We start from the raw sequence: 16971 nt of genomic DNA on the forward strand, positions 1-16971 counted from the left end.
GCACTAGAAGAGGGTAGAAGTGTACATCAGGCCTCACCTACAGGTAAAAGGTAAGAATTTTTTTCCCTTCCCCCAATTGTACCCGGCCAATTACCCCCACTCTTCGAGCTGTCCCAGTCGTTGCTCCACCCCCTATGCCGATCCGGGGAAGGCTGGAGACTACCACATGCCTCCTCCGATACATGTGAAGTCGCCAGCCGCTTTGTTTCACCTGACAGTGAGGAGTTTTGCCAGGGAGACGTAGCGCATGGGAGGATCACGCTACCCCCCCCCCCCCCACAGGCACCCCAACTGACCGACCAGCTAGCGCAGCAACAAGGACACATACCCACATTCGTCTTCCCACCCACAGACACGGACAATTGTGTCTGTAGAGACGCCCGACCAAGCTGGAGGTAACATGGGGATTCGACCCACCGATCCCTGTGTTGGTAGGCCACGGAATAGACTGCAACTTCATAAAAGGGAAGAATTTGTTTCACTAAGGGTAAATTAGTCCTCACAAACTGCTGACCGCACATATTGTCATTCTCTTTGTCTTGTGAGGGACATCATTATCAATATTTTCAACAAAAAACACATTTTTGAGGGCGCCCGGGTAGCATGGTAGTCTATTCTATTGCCTACAACCATGGGGATCGCCGGTTCGAATCCCCGTGTTACCTTCGGCTTGGTCGGGCGTCCCTACAGACACAATTGGCTGTGTCTGCCGGTGGGAAGCCAGATGTGGGTATGTGTTCTGGTTGCTGCACTAGTTTCTCCTGTAGTCTGGCCTGTTCGGGGGGGGGGGGGAAGTGGGGGGAATAGCGTGATCCTCCCATGCACTACGTCCCCCTGGCGAAACTCCTCATCGTCAGGTGAAAATAAGTAGGTGGAAACTCCACATGTATCAGAGGAGGTATGTGGCAGTCTGCAGCCCTCCCCGGATCGGCAGAGGGGGTGGAGCAGCAACTGGGACAGCTTGGAAGAGTGGGGTAATGGGCCGTATACAATTGGGAAGAAAAAAGGGGGTAGGGAAAAAAAAACAAAAACCAAATTTTTGCATTAGCTGATGTTTAGTTAGGAAAGGAAAATATCTGAGTGTAGGGTCTGTTAATTCTTAAAGCAAATCTTGATAGCATCTCAAAACCAGTGAGAAGATCTTAATGTAGCTTATGTATAGGAGGGTCCAATAAACCACACTTAAATATAATCCCTAATTTTTTATTAAAAATGCCATATTTGATACCATTTCCCACTGGCATTTTCTTGACAACAGCCATTCAATGTATTGGCATTCTTTATTTGCTCCTCTATCAGCTTATATTTCATTGGTGCCGGCGGGAAGTGTTGACGTGTTATGGCATCTGCACAGAAAATGCATCAAGTCTGCCACAAAAGCAAAATAATATGAAGGAAAAGGAACTTTCATGTGAAGTGCAGAAGCTCAAGCGATAGGCGCTGGCATACAAAGCTAAACATTAATTTACGGTGAACTAGGTGTAACTGAATGTTTGATATGTTGCTCAATATCACTGTGTTGGATGACATCATTGATACGTTTTCTTTCTCTAAAACGTGCATGCTACAGCAGGACTATTTTGCTGGTGGTGCACCAAATTCAGCGAAAATCAAACATTATGACCTGCACGTGAACACTTCTTGCCCATTGAGGATCATATCCATTTCAGATGAGACTGTGGGATTTGAGGTACCTGAACTAACTATTCTGACAACCAGATGGTACCAAATCCATTTAATCTAAAGAAATTAGGGATAACCGCTTTTGAAAAATAATAAGGGGCTTTCTTTTGTGGAGGAATGCTTTTTATATTTTATGACCATCAATATAAATTTAAGCTCTCAATGCAGCATTAACTGTATTTTGAGAAATTAAAAACAACAAAAAAACTGGAGAATAATCTTCCTTGGATGATGGCCTTTTATAATAATTAGTGTAGCATATATCTATCTATCTATAATAAACAAATTAAATAAATATTTATTTAATTTATTTAAATGCATATTTATTTAATTTGGTTATTATAATAATATTTTGAAATTTAATATTATTAGGTTATTTGATTAAAATGTTTAATATATAAACTAAAGAACTTATTACTTTTTAAGTAATGTAAAAATTAAAATTGTGTTCCCTACATATATATAGGGGGAAAAAACTTTTAATACATAGCAGCACAAGCCTGTTTCATGCATCGCACACTCGTCAGCTGCCAGTGTGATTCAGCAAAGGAGAATCTTCTTTGTTGAATCACGTTGGCAGTTGTGTGCGACGCATGAAACAGGCTTGTACTGCTATGTATTAAGTGTTTTTCTCTACATCTATCTTGATATTCCACTGCTCATTTGTTGAGCACTTTTATCAACATCATTGACAGTTTCCGAAAAAATGCTATATATATAATCTATAAAATCCAGTGAGTCAAGTAAATTCTTTGAGACAGTACAAGCATAGTGTGTGTGTGTATATATATTGACCTTTATATGGCCTGGCGGCCTGTTCAGGGTGTCTCCCTGCCTGTCGCCCAGTGACTGCTGGGATAGGCCCCAGCATCCCCACGACCCTGAGAGCAGGATAAGCGGTTTCATATATTTATATAGTGGCTGGATAGCTCAGTGGGTAAGAATGCCAGCTTTCATGCCAGAGACCTGCGGTTCAAACCCCACTTGGGACAAGTCTCCAGTAAGAGTCCATGGCTCAGACTCCTAATGCCATACAAGCCAACTACCCAAGATATGAGTGAGAGTAACATGAATAGAGTCATACGATGTGGCAGGTGAAGTCTACTGTAGTCCCAGTAGTAATAGGAGCTATGCTGGCTATGATAGACAGGTGTCAGAACACAGTGCATTGCGGCTTGCTGCGTATGGGGCTACGTAGCCACAGACCAGTCAAAGTGCCCATGCTGACCTCTGTCCACATGCAAAATTGCCTACAATAGGCCCGTGAGCATCAGAACTGGACCATGGAGCAGTGGAAGAAGGTGGCTTGGTCTTATGAATCATGTTTTCTTTTACATCCAGGGGCGTCGCAGCCATGGGTGTTAAGGGTTTGCGACATCCGCACTTTCACAGAAACATGATTCCAACCCCCCACCCCACCCCCCCACACACACTTTTTCCTGAGGTAGTCATTGATTAAACAAAACCGAGTTCCCCATACATGAAAACGTATTGGTCAAGTTAGATTGATTGAACTGCCATCCAGCCAATCGCATCCATTTCACCAACCCAGCCAGCCAGGCAAGGGTAAACGGTTGAACTGCGGTGAAGTTGCGTGCATTCAGAAACTGTGCTTCTGTCACTCACTGCTGGCTGTGATAAAGCATTAGGGAATAACCGATCAGAGGTATGAAACGGCTATTTATCTAGTTAGTAATGTAGAATTTTCTTTGGTATCCTTGTCTTGTTTTGTGATGTCAGTTAACATTAGTCACTGAACATAAAATGAAATGGGCAAACAAACGTCATGCAAGCTAATGGTAGCTAGATAGTGTTTTCACAGCTAGATAGCAAGTTAAATTCTGAATGCCCCCTCTTTTGGGACATATTTTACACCCTCAGTTTAAAATGTCTCTTGTCTCAGCAAGCTGCTAATTAGTAGGTTAGCAGTCTGTAGCAGACCAATGTTGGCTACCTTGATAGTATTTGCTAGTGTTAGTGATAGCTTGCTAGTGAAATTCAATGAGTTTGGCGTTGCTCAACATTTTTTGTTTTTGTTATGCAAGATTGGAGGAAATGCACAAAAGGAAAAAGCAGGAGAAAATTGTGACTCCCTTTTCAAGTCAAGTAGTCATATAAGTGGAGTTACAGTGACATGGGCTTGCTTGGTCTATGCTTTGGAAGGAAACAGAAAGGTAGCTTGCAATCTGTGATTGCAGTCATTCAATTTGATAGTAATACATTAATTTTGTTCTTGCGTTAATGCTATGTAGGTGTTCATTTACATAACTTGTGTAACATTTACATAACTTAAAGGTATTTGTTTGAGCTTAAAACCTATTTTAAAAAATAATTCCTGCATCCCTATTGCTGCTGTGTTCTGCTTGTTTAGGATAGGCAATCACATCAGACATCAACCTCAATGAAAGAGGATGAAGTTAACGTTGTGAGCAGTCAAATGAAATTAGTTTTAAGGTTTGCCCTCATCTTATAGTTAATGCTCTGGACATGTTAGCGTTTTTGTGGTAGAGAGGCATTCAACAGAAGGCAGACGAGATGGGGCGGGGGGCGGGGGTTGAGGGAGGAAGAAAATGCTCAGGAATATTAACATTGAGTTCTATTATGTTGATGAGTTTTTGTTGTTTGTTTTTTTTAAACTTTATTTGGAGGATGTTTATGAGGAGTAGGGTCCAGGAGTCAGGAGGACAAAGGAGAGCAGGGAGATGAAGAGGGAGAGAACACAAGAAAAGGAGAGGGAGAGGGCTTCAGCATAGGAGAAGAAGAGGGTTAGGAAAGTATGGTGCAGGTCACAGAAGTGTTGGACACGTCTGCTGTGGCAATCTCCAACCAACCATTCTCAGCAACTAAACCAAATCAATCAGATCCCAAATTCATTGTTAAGCAGTCAGTGGGAAAAATCTATCCTTACATTCCAAACACAGTGGTACAACAGATTCCCATGGCTCCATTTCAGTCCTGGTGTGGAAGGTGTGCTGTGCTTTTACTGTTGCAAAGCATTTCACACAAATACCTCACCACTGGCAAAGAATGCAGAACCTGCATTTATTTCAGCAGGCTTCAAGAGCTGGAGAAAGGCCATTGAGCGATTCAGTTTACGTGGAAACTCTGATTGTCACAAGGCAGCAATAACTACCTATCTGTATGAAGACAGATCAGTGCAGTGTCAGCTGGCTAGCGCTAGTGCATCACAGCAAGAGGAAGCAAGGGCATGCCTCTTAAAAATAATTGGTGCTGTGCAGTTGTTGGTAAGACAGGGTTTAGCTCGCAGGGGCCATGATTTGAGTGAGGGGAATCTTGATCAACTGCTTAAGTATAAAGGAGAAGAAGACCCATGCCTAGCCAGGTGGTTGGGAAGTAAAAAGTATGTTTACACATTGGGAACAATTCAAAACGCGTTCCTTCACTTGATCAGCACCTCCATTGTTAGGGACATTGCTGACAAGATCCACACTTGCAGTTCTCCATAATGATGGATAGCATGAGAGATCAAGCAGGAAAAGAGCAAGAGGCATTGTGTTTTAAGGTATGTTGACCGTGATTTGGTTGTGCATGAGGACATGGCTCCAGAGCACTATGACACAAGCACGCCTGAACAGTGTGGCTGTGTGCCATGATCACAAGGAAAAGCACAGCATGTTGGACAGGAAGACAATTGGCAAAAAAAAATGTTTCTCGTAGAGAAAAAAGGAGCACTTCTGGATGTTTTGAGCAGATGTAGGCAATTTGGGCAATTTTTGCCTTTCCTTACTAAAAAATTCAGGGGCATGTTCATACTCAGACATTTTCCGCCAAAATTGTGTTTTAAGGGGCAACAGTACTCGGCAAAAAGGGCAGTTTTCCCTTTATTATTTTTGACACTGGGTTTTGGGTGTTTTTGTAATGTGAAAGGTGCTGTGTTCTTGCCAATTTCACCCACTGAAACTGGTTTTGAGTAATGGGTATGGTCGAGTTGGACAATGTAGCTCACTTTTCATCTTGTGTATCATGGATGAAATAAGAAAAAAGAGAATTAAAGTCGTATTCTTTATATTTTTGTGAAAACTGTATTTTTTAACGGACACTAAAAAGTCTTAAGTCATTGCTTAATACTACGGTATGTGAATGCTGGTAAATATAGTATCTTGGGGTGAAGGGGGTGGTGCTACAATGTACATTTTGAACTCAGTATTATTTGCATATGGTGGTGAAGAGAATGTAGAAATACACGGCATTCATTTTGATTTGGCATGTTGTGGAGACTGAAACAGGGGTCTAAGGCGGGGGGGGGGGTTGTGGTGCTCATGTCCTACCCCTAGAACACCCACACGTCATTTACCTGGGGACTAGATGGCACCAGGATGCACTATGAGAGGAAGGCAAGCCGGTGGTTGCAGTGTGATGCTCTGGGAAATGTCCTGCGGGAAACTTTGTGTCCTGGCATTCATGTTGATATTACTTTGACATGTACCACCCACCTAAACATTGTTGCAGACCAGGTACACCCCTTCATGGCAGTGGTATTCCCTGATGGCAGTGGCCTGTTTCAGCAGGGTAATGTGCCCAACCACACTGCAAAAATTGTTCAGGAATGGTTTGAGGAACATGACTGAGTTCAAGGTGTTGCCTTGGCCTCCAAATTCCCCAGATCTCAATTCGATCGATGTGCGATGTGCTGGAAAAACAAGCCTGAGCCACAGAGGCCCCACTTTGCAATTTGCACAACTTAAAAGGATCTACTGCTAACGTTTTGGTGCCAGTTACCAGAGGACACCTTCAGAGGTCTTGTGGAGTCCATGCCTTGACGGGTCAGAGCTGTTTAGGTGGCAAGAAGGGGGATCTACACAATATTAGGCAGGTGGTTTTAATGTTTTGGTATAGTTTTAAACCTTGAGCCAACATGCACAAGTCTGCGCTATGCTGTGGCTGTGGGATAAATTCAAAGCTTGTCTTCGGACAGAATGAGTGACTGCAGTCTTTGGCTGCAACAAATCATAGGCAGAGTAGGTTTTGCCAAATCATTAAATTTGAAAAGTTCCCATCGATAGTACTGCCACATTAGCAATCATATTAGCACATTACAAATCAGTGCAAGTCAGCAAAAAAAAAAAACCTTTATTGAAACTAAAACCACGTATGCTTCAGATATTAGAAATATTAAGTGTTGTTTTAGAATTTCTATGATTCCAATTCTTCAGAGTTAAAGTTTTAAGCAGTCATCTCATCTATGAATAAGTTTTAAATGGTTTTCCATCCTCTACTTTTGATCTTAAATGAGAACCAAGATAGCGTTCAGAACATTTGACTTTCTCATGATTTACTAAAGCCTGTAGAACCTATTCAAATCCAAGTCCTGTGCAAATCCTCCTGACTCGATCTTATCGCTATCTTCCCCCTATGTGTGTGGGCTATAAGGCATTTGCTATTTTAATCTGCAATCTCTTTAAGATTACTTCAAAATCCAAAATGTCATCAACCTTAATATGGTAGTCGACCTTTAAAGCCTTAAAACCTGTGAAGTTCAAAATATGCAGAATAGGTTATTGGCAGAAAAAAATACTAATAAAAGGGGGGAAAAAGTGACCATCCCATCTTGCTCGGTATATTAATATGACCTGTAAGTAGGAAAAAGTTAAACATCATAATTTCACTCTATAAATTCCCCATGCTCAGTTTGAGATGGAAATATAATGAAAAAAAAGTTTTATTTTCCTTATGGCCCCTATATGACTCTTTGAGAATACATAGAGGTGTTGAAAAGCTGTGAAGTTGAAACATCACAGAAATCTCCAATGATCTGGATCTGATCGTACTTTGATAGTGTAAATTGTAGTGTACTGTATCTTAAACTGCCCCTTCAATCGGTTTCTTGCATTAGGCGAATAACAATTCCTCAAAGGCACACCAGGAAAAACATATGCTTCAGTTCCACATACACGTTTTATTTTGCATTGAAGGATTGAAAATGCCCATACTGTATGTGCCTGTTTATTCCTGAGGGCAAACCAATCTGGCAGGTCAAGATTCTTCAAAGGGAGATCCATTACAAGAACAATCAGAACAGAACCATCAAAATAAGCGTTTCAAACACTGCATTATAAATCTCATAGGCAGAAACCGTCTCTGGCTGCGTTTAAATATTGATGAGATCTTCGGTTGCTTTTAGGAGAAATCTTTGCTCAACGTTAGACTCATATCTTTACAAGATGATAACTCCATGACCATTTATAGTGGAGAGACAGGATCTACAGTGACATTTAATGTCTCTCAGTTATAACAATTATATTTGAAATGGGCAACTTGTCTTCAAGAGAAACGAGGCTCTTCCAACGCCTGTATATTTACCTCCTCTGGGTGGTGCGTGGATTCAGACTTTTTGAGTGCCATGCCCCATCACTTCCATCATCCCACACACAGAAACAATTCCCACAATGCCCTTTGTCTTAGTAGATCCCCAGATCTTCCAGTTTCCTGAACTTGCAATGTCATACGGTTTGTAGAGTAATGAAGTGTCATTAACCTTAAATGTGACTTATCATACGTATTGTTCGAGGAAAAAAAAAAGGAATCTACCTAAAAATCAAATATTTGTAAAACTGGACAACGGCCCTTGTCCTTTTTAATATCATAAGCTGTTGTGGCAGCTGTTAAAGAATGATTAAAGGTACAATGCACGATGGGATTTTTTTGTGTGTGTGAAAAATAAAGCCACATAGTTTTGCCATCTTTTTCTAAGCTGTTTTGTCTGTGTTCCTTCATTGCTCTCATATGTTGGCATCTCTCTCAGAACTGCAAAGTATTATACTTTTTTTCTATTTAGGTTCGGTTATATCATATATGTCCCTCTTTGCCATCATGATTCTCCTCCTCAGCTCAGCTGATGATGAGTTTGTGCTTATTATCACCAAAAACGCTCTGTGCAAAGTACAACAATACAATAGCTTCATCCAAATAAGTTAACATTTTGAGCATTAATGCAAAACGATTCACAGTAATAAATCACAATTAAAAGAGACAACATCAGATTTTGGCTTGCATAGCAAAGAAAATGAAAGAAAAAATAACCCTAAAAAATTATTTACAAATTATGCGAGTTCCTTCACTTTCCAGAGTCAATGGATTTAGGTGTGAGTTTTCTTCTTCATTTCCACTGAGACAGGAACTAGAAGTAGACATGTACCATACAGTTTATTCATTTGAAGAGAAGAACAAAAGTAACACTGTAAAAGAAAACGGTGAGATTGGTGTCTGTACTGTACATGACATTTACAGCTCTGCATTTTTATGTCTCCCTCTCTCTACATTCTGTCTCTTCTCTTTCCAACAACCTTCATTCTGTGTCACTCGCAGAGTGGAATCTCATTTCGCTTATAAAGACGGTGTCCTGGGACAGGCAGCAACTGAAGGTGGGAATGCATCACAAAGGCTCTGAAAGACAGACAGGAGGAATTGAATGAGAACATATTTTATTTTTAGCTTTACACTTATATACTGTATAGTAATAAGAGTGTACGTGCACCTCTATTTGTATCTGCATCCGTTTTATTTTTATATATATCAACACGGATACAGGAAAAAAGATTGTAATACATTGCAGTACAGGCCTGTTTGGTGCGTCTCGCACTCATCAGCTGCTAATGTGTTTTCACAAAGAATCATACAGTTTGCGTTGCCCAGCGTCACGCCCCTAATTTCGGTTGGACAGTGACCAATCTGATGGGGAAACATTCACACTATAACAACCAATGGGGGGGTAGAAAACATTACAACCAATGGGACTGGGTTTTGTTTTTTGTAATGTTTTCTACCCCTCCATTTGTTGCTGTTTATCATAAGTACCTACCCCATTGGTTGTTATAGTTTGAATGTTGCCCCATCTGATTGGTCACTGTCCAACCGAAATTAGGGGTGTGATGCTGGACAACACAAACTGTATGATTCTTTGTGAAAACACATTAGCAGCTGATGAGTGCGAGACGCACCAAACAGGCCTGTACTGCAACGTATCAAAATCTTTTTTCCTGTATCCGTGTTGATATTCTGCTCCTTATTAGTTGAGCACTCACAACACTATAGACAGTTACAGGTAAAAGAATGCTATATATATGTATGTGTATATTTATATATATATTGTAGCGAATTCAGGGGGCAGTCGCCACAGCCGGAACACGTGTCTCCCACTCCGCAAGCGAAAATGTTAACCAGTCGACTAAAGGGTCCGACCCGTTAGTCAAGCACCAACGTGTCTACTTATCCATGCACGTTACACTACCCCCCTCCTTTGGGAAGCGCTTCAGCATATCAGCTCCCTCACATCCCTTGGCGCACGCGCTTCCGATGACCTCACGGTCTCACCATCCCACTGACACCAATGTAGCGAATTCGGGGGGGGCAACCACAGGAACTGCTGCAACTGGGACGCAAACCCGTATAGTCCGCACCGCGGGAGACATCACTAACCGCTCGACTAAAGGGTCCGACCCGTTAGCCAAGGGCCAACGTCTCTACTTATCCATGCACGTTACTATATATATATATAAAATATCTTATCGATATTAAGATAGCTGTAGATAAAAAAACCTTTTAATGCATTTCAGTACAAGCCTGTTTTGTGCAGCATGCAGTCATCAGCTGCCAATGAGAGGATCAAAAACATTTGAAAAAATTATAACCAATGGGCTAGGTAGTTGTGATACACAGGAACGAATGGGGGGATAGAAAACATTACAAGGATTTAAAGGGCACTGTTGAAATAGCATACGTTTAAAATGTAACGTCAAATGGGGTACTTTACGTATATCGTATATTAGAGTGGTGCTGGGGCACAGCTGGAAGGGCAGACAGAATATAAAAATATAACATGTAATAAATGTCGTGTGTATCACCTAATGGAGGGGGGGGTAATAATAAAGACATTGGTTTACTTGTAATTGCACAGCAGATGTGTCTACAGCTGGTGGCCAGTTCATTTCTACTGTTCAAGGTAGACATATCAGGCTTGCAAATAATTAAATATTTCTCTGCAAAGCATAAGTTACATCTTTTGCTGTTAATTGGATATGCATTGTTCTTTGTGAGGATTTTCCATGAAATAGAGTAATTAATATTCTTGTCTACCAATGACCAAATATGGCGGCTTAAGGCCATGGCATTTCTTGCATGCTCATTCCTGAAGCTACTCATATGGGCATTAAACCTAATTTTAAAAGGGCCCTGTGTTAGTCCAATGTAAGTGTCCACTTTACAGTTGTCACCGATGCCTGGTTGATGACTCCCTCTGTCTGGCATTATCTTTCAAGAGGGCCATGATGTCTTAGCATGGCAGTTGCAGTTGGTGGTGTTTGGTTGCGGTGAGGGGGGTCTGTGCCTTGGTCATGATGCTTGTGTTGTGGGATGAAATAACCTGCTGAACATTTGGCATGCAACTGTAGCTAATTTTGACTGTGTTCCAGTTGAATTGATGGTCTGGGGTAAAGCACTCATCCAAAGGTTTGCCAATATTAGAAGCCACGGTGTTGCTGTAGGGGGGATTATACCAGGTGATGTTTCACCTTCTACTGCATTTTTTTTTATTACTGGCTGTTGCTAGTTGATGATGGGTTGTACTTAAGCCTGAAATTATATCCACTTTTTTGTAAGGCCTCTTGGTATTCGGGGGGGGGGGGGCTGCTTCATACTTCACTAGATGTAAATGTGAGAGTCTCTTATTTATGCTCACTGGTATATTTTTCAAGATAGAGGGTGGATGACTGCTTTCTTTGAGGATGTATTACACTATATTATTGGGCTTCATGTATGGTCTTTATGTACAATTTCTAAGGTCTAATGAGGTGTCGAGGAAGTGAATTTGTTTTTTTTTAGTCCATTGCTTGTGAATATACCACACATTTTCTTTTTTATTCTCCCGACTTCTCTTTTAAAATTAGGTTTAACGCCCACATGAGTAGCTTCAGGAATGAGCATTCAAGAAATGCAACGGCCTTAAGCTGCCACATTTGGTCACTGGTAGACAAGAATATTACATATATGTATTGTATGGACTGTGATGGACTGGCGGCCTGTCCAGGGTGTCTCCTCACCTGCTGGGATAGGCTCCAGCATCCCCGCGACCCTGTGCAGGATAGCGGTTAAGATAATGGATGGATATATATATATTCTTCATAGTCAAGTCAATTCTACTTGTGTAGCCCAATATCACAATTACAAATTTGCTTCAAGGGGCTTTACGGTAATACAACAACTCCCTAAAAAAAAACCTTTAACAGGGAGAAAAAATAGGAAGAAACCTCAGGGAGAGCAACAGATGAGGGATCAATTGGGCAACGGATGTGTGTTTACAGAATTTACAGTGAAAATTAATAATTAATACTGTAACGATCACATAAGAATAGGCTCGGTAGCCCTTGGCTAACAGGTCGGACCCTTTAGTTGACTGGTTAACGTTGTCGCCCGCGGTGCGGAATATATGAGTTTGTGCCCCGGCTGTGACAGTCTGGCCGGGGACACCCTTCCCGAAGGAAGGGGGCAATGTAATGATCCACATGAATAGGCTCGGAAGCCCTTGGCTAACGGGTCGGACCCTTTAGTCAACTGGTTAACGTGTCGCTTGCAGTGTGGGAGCTCCAGGTTTGTGTCCTGGCTGTGGTGATTCGAATCCCAAAGGAAGGGGGCAATGTAACGATCAAAGAAGAATAGGCTCGGTAGCCCTTGCCTAACAGGTCAGACCCTTTAGTCGACTGGTTAATGTTGTTGCCAGCGGTGCAGGAAATCCGAGTTCGCGTCCCGGTCCAGCCGAGCTGCCCCCCGAATTCGCTACAATACTGTTCATGACAAATCAAAATCATATGTATTCAAACCGCAGAAAAACCCCAAACCAAAATTAGAATAATAAGGTGCGAACCAGTACGGTAAAGTCTTTGTTGGCTCAGAATATATGTATCATGTGATCATTGCCAGTTACACTCCTTCACCCCTAAAGCATACCATACACCGGGGGTGCCCAACTCCAGGCCTCAAGGGCCGCAGTGTCTTGCGGGTATTTGTTCCAACCATGCACTATACCACCAGATTTAACTAATTCCTTTCCCTCCTTGGTCCAAGACCCAAGAGGTGAGCTAATTAGTTAAATCAGGTTGTGTAGAGCATGGTTGGAATAAATACCTGCAGACACTGCGGCCCTTGAGGCCTGGAGTTGGGCACCCCTGCCATACACACAGAACTCATGGTACGTGGCATGTTACAGGAGCTGATAAATACTTACATTGTTCCCTCTTTTCTATGTTGTTTGTGGGTTGAGTCATGGTGTGGGAAAGATCAGTGCCAGGTCTCTGATGGGTACCTCTTCTCAGGGTGGCCCTGTTGGACGCTGTGCCACTCCAGGAAGCCATGTGCTGCCGTTCCAATGTAGATACTGAAACCATGCACTCCTCTGAGGGGTCAGAGGTCGTGGCTGCCCACGAGCTGTGCATGCAGGAATCCACACTGGACAGGGACTTCAAGGCAGCTGTGGGTGTGTAGCATGGGAAAGGAGTCAGACTTTATGATATAAGGTTTTTTGACTGTAAATACTTACTGCTATATATTGGAGGAGAATATAATTACCCCCTTATGTGTATAAATAGGAGTGGGCAATAATTCAGTGTTTTTTATGTCTTTCACTGGTAATGTATCAGGATGAAATATGGATATTGTCACATTATGGTACCCAATTTTGTTGTCTAAATTAACAACAAGAATCTATTACCTAAAATTTCTCACAAAACCAGTTTTGAAATATTTGAGGGAACATTATTTGAAAGCTAGTTTTGGTTTAATATTATACTTCACATTACCGAACAGTTCAGTGGGATGAATCTCAGTTGGATTCTTAAACATGGCATTTCTGCATATATAGGTTAGCAGATATTGTGATATACAGACAGGGGAAAAATTCAAGGAAAGACCTGAATGCTTGACCCCTACAGTAAGGGGGTCTGGGGGCTCTTATGCTGTGGGGGGCATTTTCCTGGCACTTGTTTCCTTAGAGGGAAGGGTCACTGCAAATCAATACAAAGTTATTCTGAGTGATCACCTTTATCCTATGATGAAATGTTTCTACCCTGATGGGAGTGATCTCTTCCAGGATGACAATGCCCCCATCCACAGGGCATGAGGGGTCACTGAATGGTTTGATGAGGATGAAAATGATGTAAATCATATGCTATGGCCTTCACGTTCACCAGATCTCAACCCAGTTGAACACCTATGGGAGATGTTGGACTGTCATGTTAGACAGCGCTCTTCTCCACCATCATCAAAACACCAAATGAGAGGGCATTCAGGTGGTGTGGAGGTGTATCTGTTGCCTACTAACATGGAGATAGCTGGTTCGAACCCGTGTTACCTCCGGCTTGGTCGGGCGTCCCTACAGACACAATTGGCCGCGTCTGCAGGTGGGAAGCCGGATGTGGGTATGTGTCCTGGTCACTGCAGTAACGCCTCTGGTCAGTCAGGGCGCCTGTTCAAAGGGGAGGGGGAACAGCATGAGCTTCCCATGCGCTACGTCCCCCTGGCGAAACTCCTCACTGTCAGGTGAAAAGAAGCGGCTGGCAACTCTACATGTATCGGAGGAGGCATGTGGTAGTCTGCAGCCCTCCCCGGATCGGCAGAGGGGGTGGAGCAGTGACCGGGACGGCTCAGAAGAGTGGGGTAATTGGCCAAGTACAATTGGAGAGAGAAAAAAGGGGGTAAAAGAAAAACACCAAATGAGGGTGTATCTTTTGGAAGAATGGTGTTCATCTCTCCAGTACAGTTCAGAGGCTTTATGTTGGTTTTTCCTTTAATTTGTCACACGTCTGTACATCGATACTAGTATATAAAGTTCCCCATGATTATTGTGGTAATAATACTGTAAATATCTCCCAGCACTAAGTATAAACAATGTGACTCCGGATTACCATCTTTGTCAGTGTCTCTTCTTCTGGGCAGAGTTCCAACTGTGCCTGTCCGGGGCTTGAGGCCAATCTGTGGAGCCCTCTTGTGGCCCAGGCTCTGTGTGCCCAGTACACTACTGTCTGCTGAGCCAGAACTGCCAGGATGATGCCGCTGCTGCTGGGTGAAGGTTTTACCTAAAGTGGGCAGGAGGTAGAGAGGAAACAGGATGGAAAGAAAGATCCGGTTAAACACATCTGAGAGGCGGTCAAAGTCTTTGGCCTGGACACAGCAAGTAAGCAACACCACGGAGCTGGCTTTGCAAACATGTCGTTTGTGGGTGTTGCATTTGTAATGGAAGGCACACATGAAACCAAAACAGTTATACATATTGAAATATATCTTATATACCAATTATATTAACCTACATATTGTGTTCTAGCTTTCAATTGTCATCTTAAACCTCATGTTCTCACTATTTAGCAATGGATGTACCTTTTTTGTTTGGTCCTATTGACCAAGGACACCAGTGGATTTTATAGCAATACAATTGTAAAATTATATATGTGTGTGTGTGTGTGTGTGTGTGTGTATATATATATTAGATTGTTTTATTTATATACACTGAATATATGTTATCATCATCTCAATTGAAATATACATCACATTAACAATACATATGGTTAATAGTTATTTAAAACAGGTAATTTTGACCCAAATCAAGTACAAGGGGTTAAAAGAAAAAAACTGTTCTAATCATATCTAAACACTTCACCCTTAAAATTCATCTTAGGTTGGTGATACTTCATTATTTTTGGAAATTGAGCTCCTTCCAACTTTTCCCATATTAAGAAAACCATGCTAAGCTCTACTCAGGTTATAGGAATGTGTTATAAACTGGGTTTGTGGAAGAGGTAGTGAAAAGCTGCAAGCAGAACCATACGTCTTTCTGCAATCCCGTTTCTTTGTTGGACTGACAGAAAGTATGCAAAATTCAAGATCTTGATGGTAGTACGCCTAAGTTTTCCTTTGTCCATGTGAGAATGTTCTACTCACATTTAACATCTTAAAAATCCACATCATTAACATCGTCCTTAAGACACAAGTGACAATTCGGCACTCTGTGTAGAAACACTGTCACCATACCCCTTTTCTCACATTTTGATTCATTCAGACTGAAGGATTTTTTTCTCTTTTCAATTTAATTCAATGGGATTTGCAGGATATATGTGACAGCCAAACGTGACTCTTTTAAGGATTTTTCTCTATTGTCAATGTCTGCGTTTATTTTAGTAAAACTGACCTATATTTCCATCTGCAACATGACATTTTGAGTGTTGGAGAAAAGCTTGAGCTGAAAAATAAATCAGAATTTGGTTTTAACCTTCCTAACAATAGATTTGCATAAAAAAAAAAAAGTGGCTTTGTCCCGTTGGGAAAAGCCTTCAAGTTTTCCTCTATGGTTAGACCTTCAGACAGAACCCTATTAATAACTGCTTCAAATTATAAATGTTAGACGTCTTAGACACTGGTGAAAAATGTAATGTAGAACTCTTCCAAAGTTTTGAAAACTTTCTATATGATGACTTTGATGATGTTGAAGCAAACAGGGTCTCAAGTTATTTTAAAAGGGTTTTGTCTACAGGCAAAGAAGAAAAACCCTGACAGGAGCAAAATGGTCTGTTGAGCTTACTTTACTTATCAGTGGAAAGAAATTGGTTGACAACATAGCCTTCAAGAAGAACCTCAGAACTGTATTTGTCTCCACTGATAAATATCTTAATCATTTATACATGCACTGGGGAACCCAAACAGACGCTGGCACAACACAGGAGAGCTAACACGTCAGGCCAGGACTGCAGTCTACACCCATCTACAGACCAGTGGCCACTCGCTCAAGGATGTGGATGTGCACATCCTTGATAGGGAGGAATGCTGGTGGTTTGAAAGGGGAGTCAACAGCCATCTATGTTAAGAGAGAACGACCATCCCTGAATTGAGGGGAGGGGCTAAGAGTACATCTGTCACCATCTTACAATGATGTGATTGCATTCATCTTCAGCCGCTTCTCTGGGGTCGGGACGCAGTAGCAGCAAGCTAAGGAGGGCAATCCAGATGTCCCTCTCCCCAGCAACGCCCTCCAGCTCCTCCTGGGGGATCCCAAAGCGTTCCCAGGCCAGATTGGACATGTAGTCCCTCCAGCAAGTTCTGGGTCTACCCCGGGGTCTCCTCCCAGTTGGCATGCTAATCAGAAGCCCAAACCACCTCAACTGGTTCCTTTCGACGCGAAGGAGCAGCAGCTCTAAACTGAGCTCCCTCCGGATGTCCGAGCTCCTCACCCTATCTCTAAGGCTGAGCCCAGACACCCTACGGAGGAAACTCATTTCAGCTGCTTGTATCCGT

General features: G+C 42.1%; 1 protein-coding gene across 1 annotated transcript in view; it reads right to left on the reverse strand.

Moving 5' to 3' along the window:
* LOC130116286 (roundabout homolog 2-like) overlaps positions 1 to 16971 on the reverse strand; it is a 153437-nt gene that overhangs the window by 8364 nt on the left and 128102 nt on the right. Inside the window, exons 26-27 of the mRNA XM_056284208.1 lie at positions 14595 to 14765; positions 12920 to 13162 (exon numbers count right to left, since the gene is read on the reverse strand). Of these exons, the coding sequence (XP_056140183.1) occupies positions 12920 to 13162; positions 14595 to 14765 (414 nt within the window). The remainder of the gene's footprint in view (positions 1 to 12919; positions 13163 to 14594; positions 14766 to 16971) is intronic.

This window comes from Lampris incognitus, chromosome 8 (genome assembly GCF_029633865.1).
Source record: "Lampris incognitus isolate fLamInc1 chromosome 8, fLamInc1.hap2, whole genome shotgun sequence".
Lineage (NCBI taxonomy): Eukaryota > Metazoa > Chordata > Actinopteri > Lampriformes > Lampridae > Lampris > Lampris incognitus.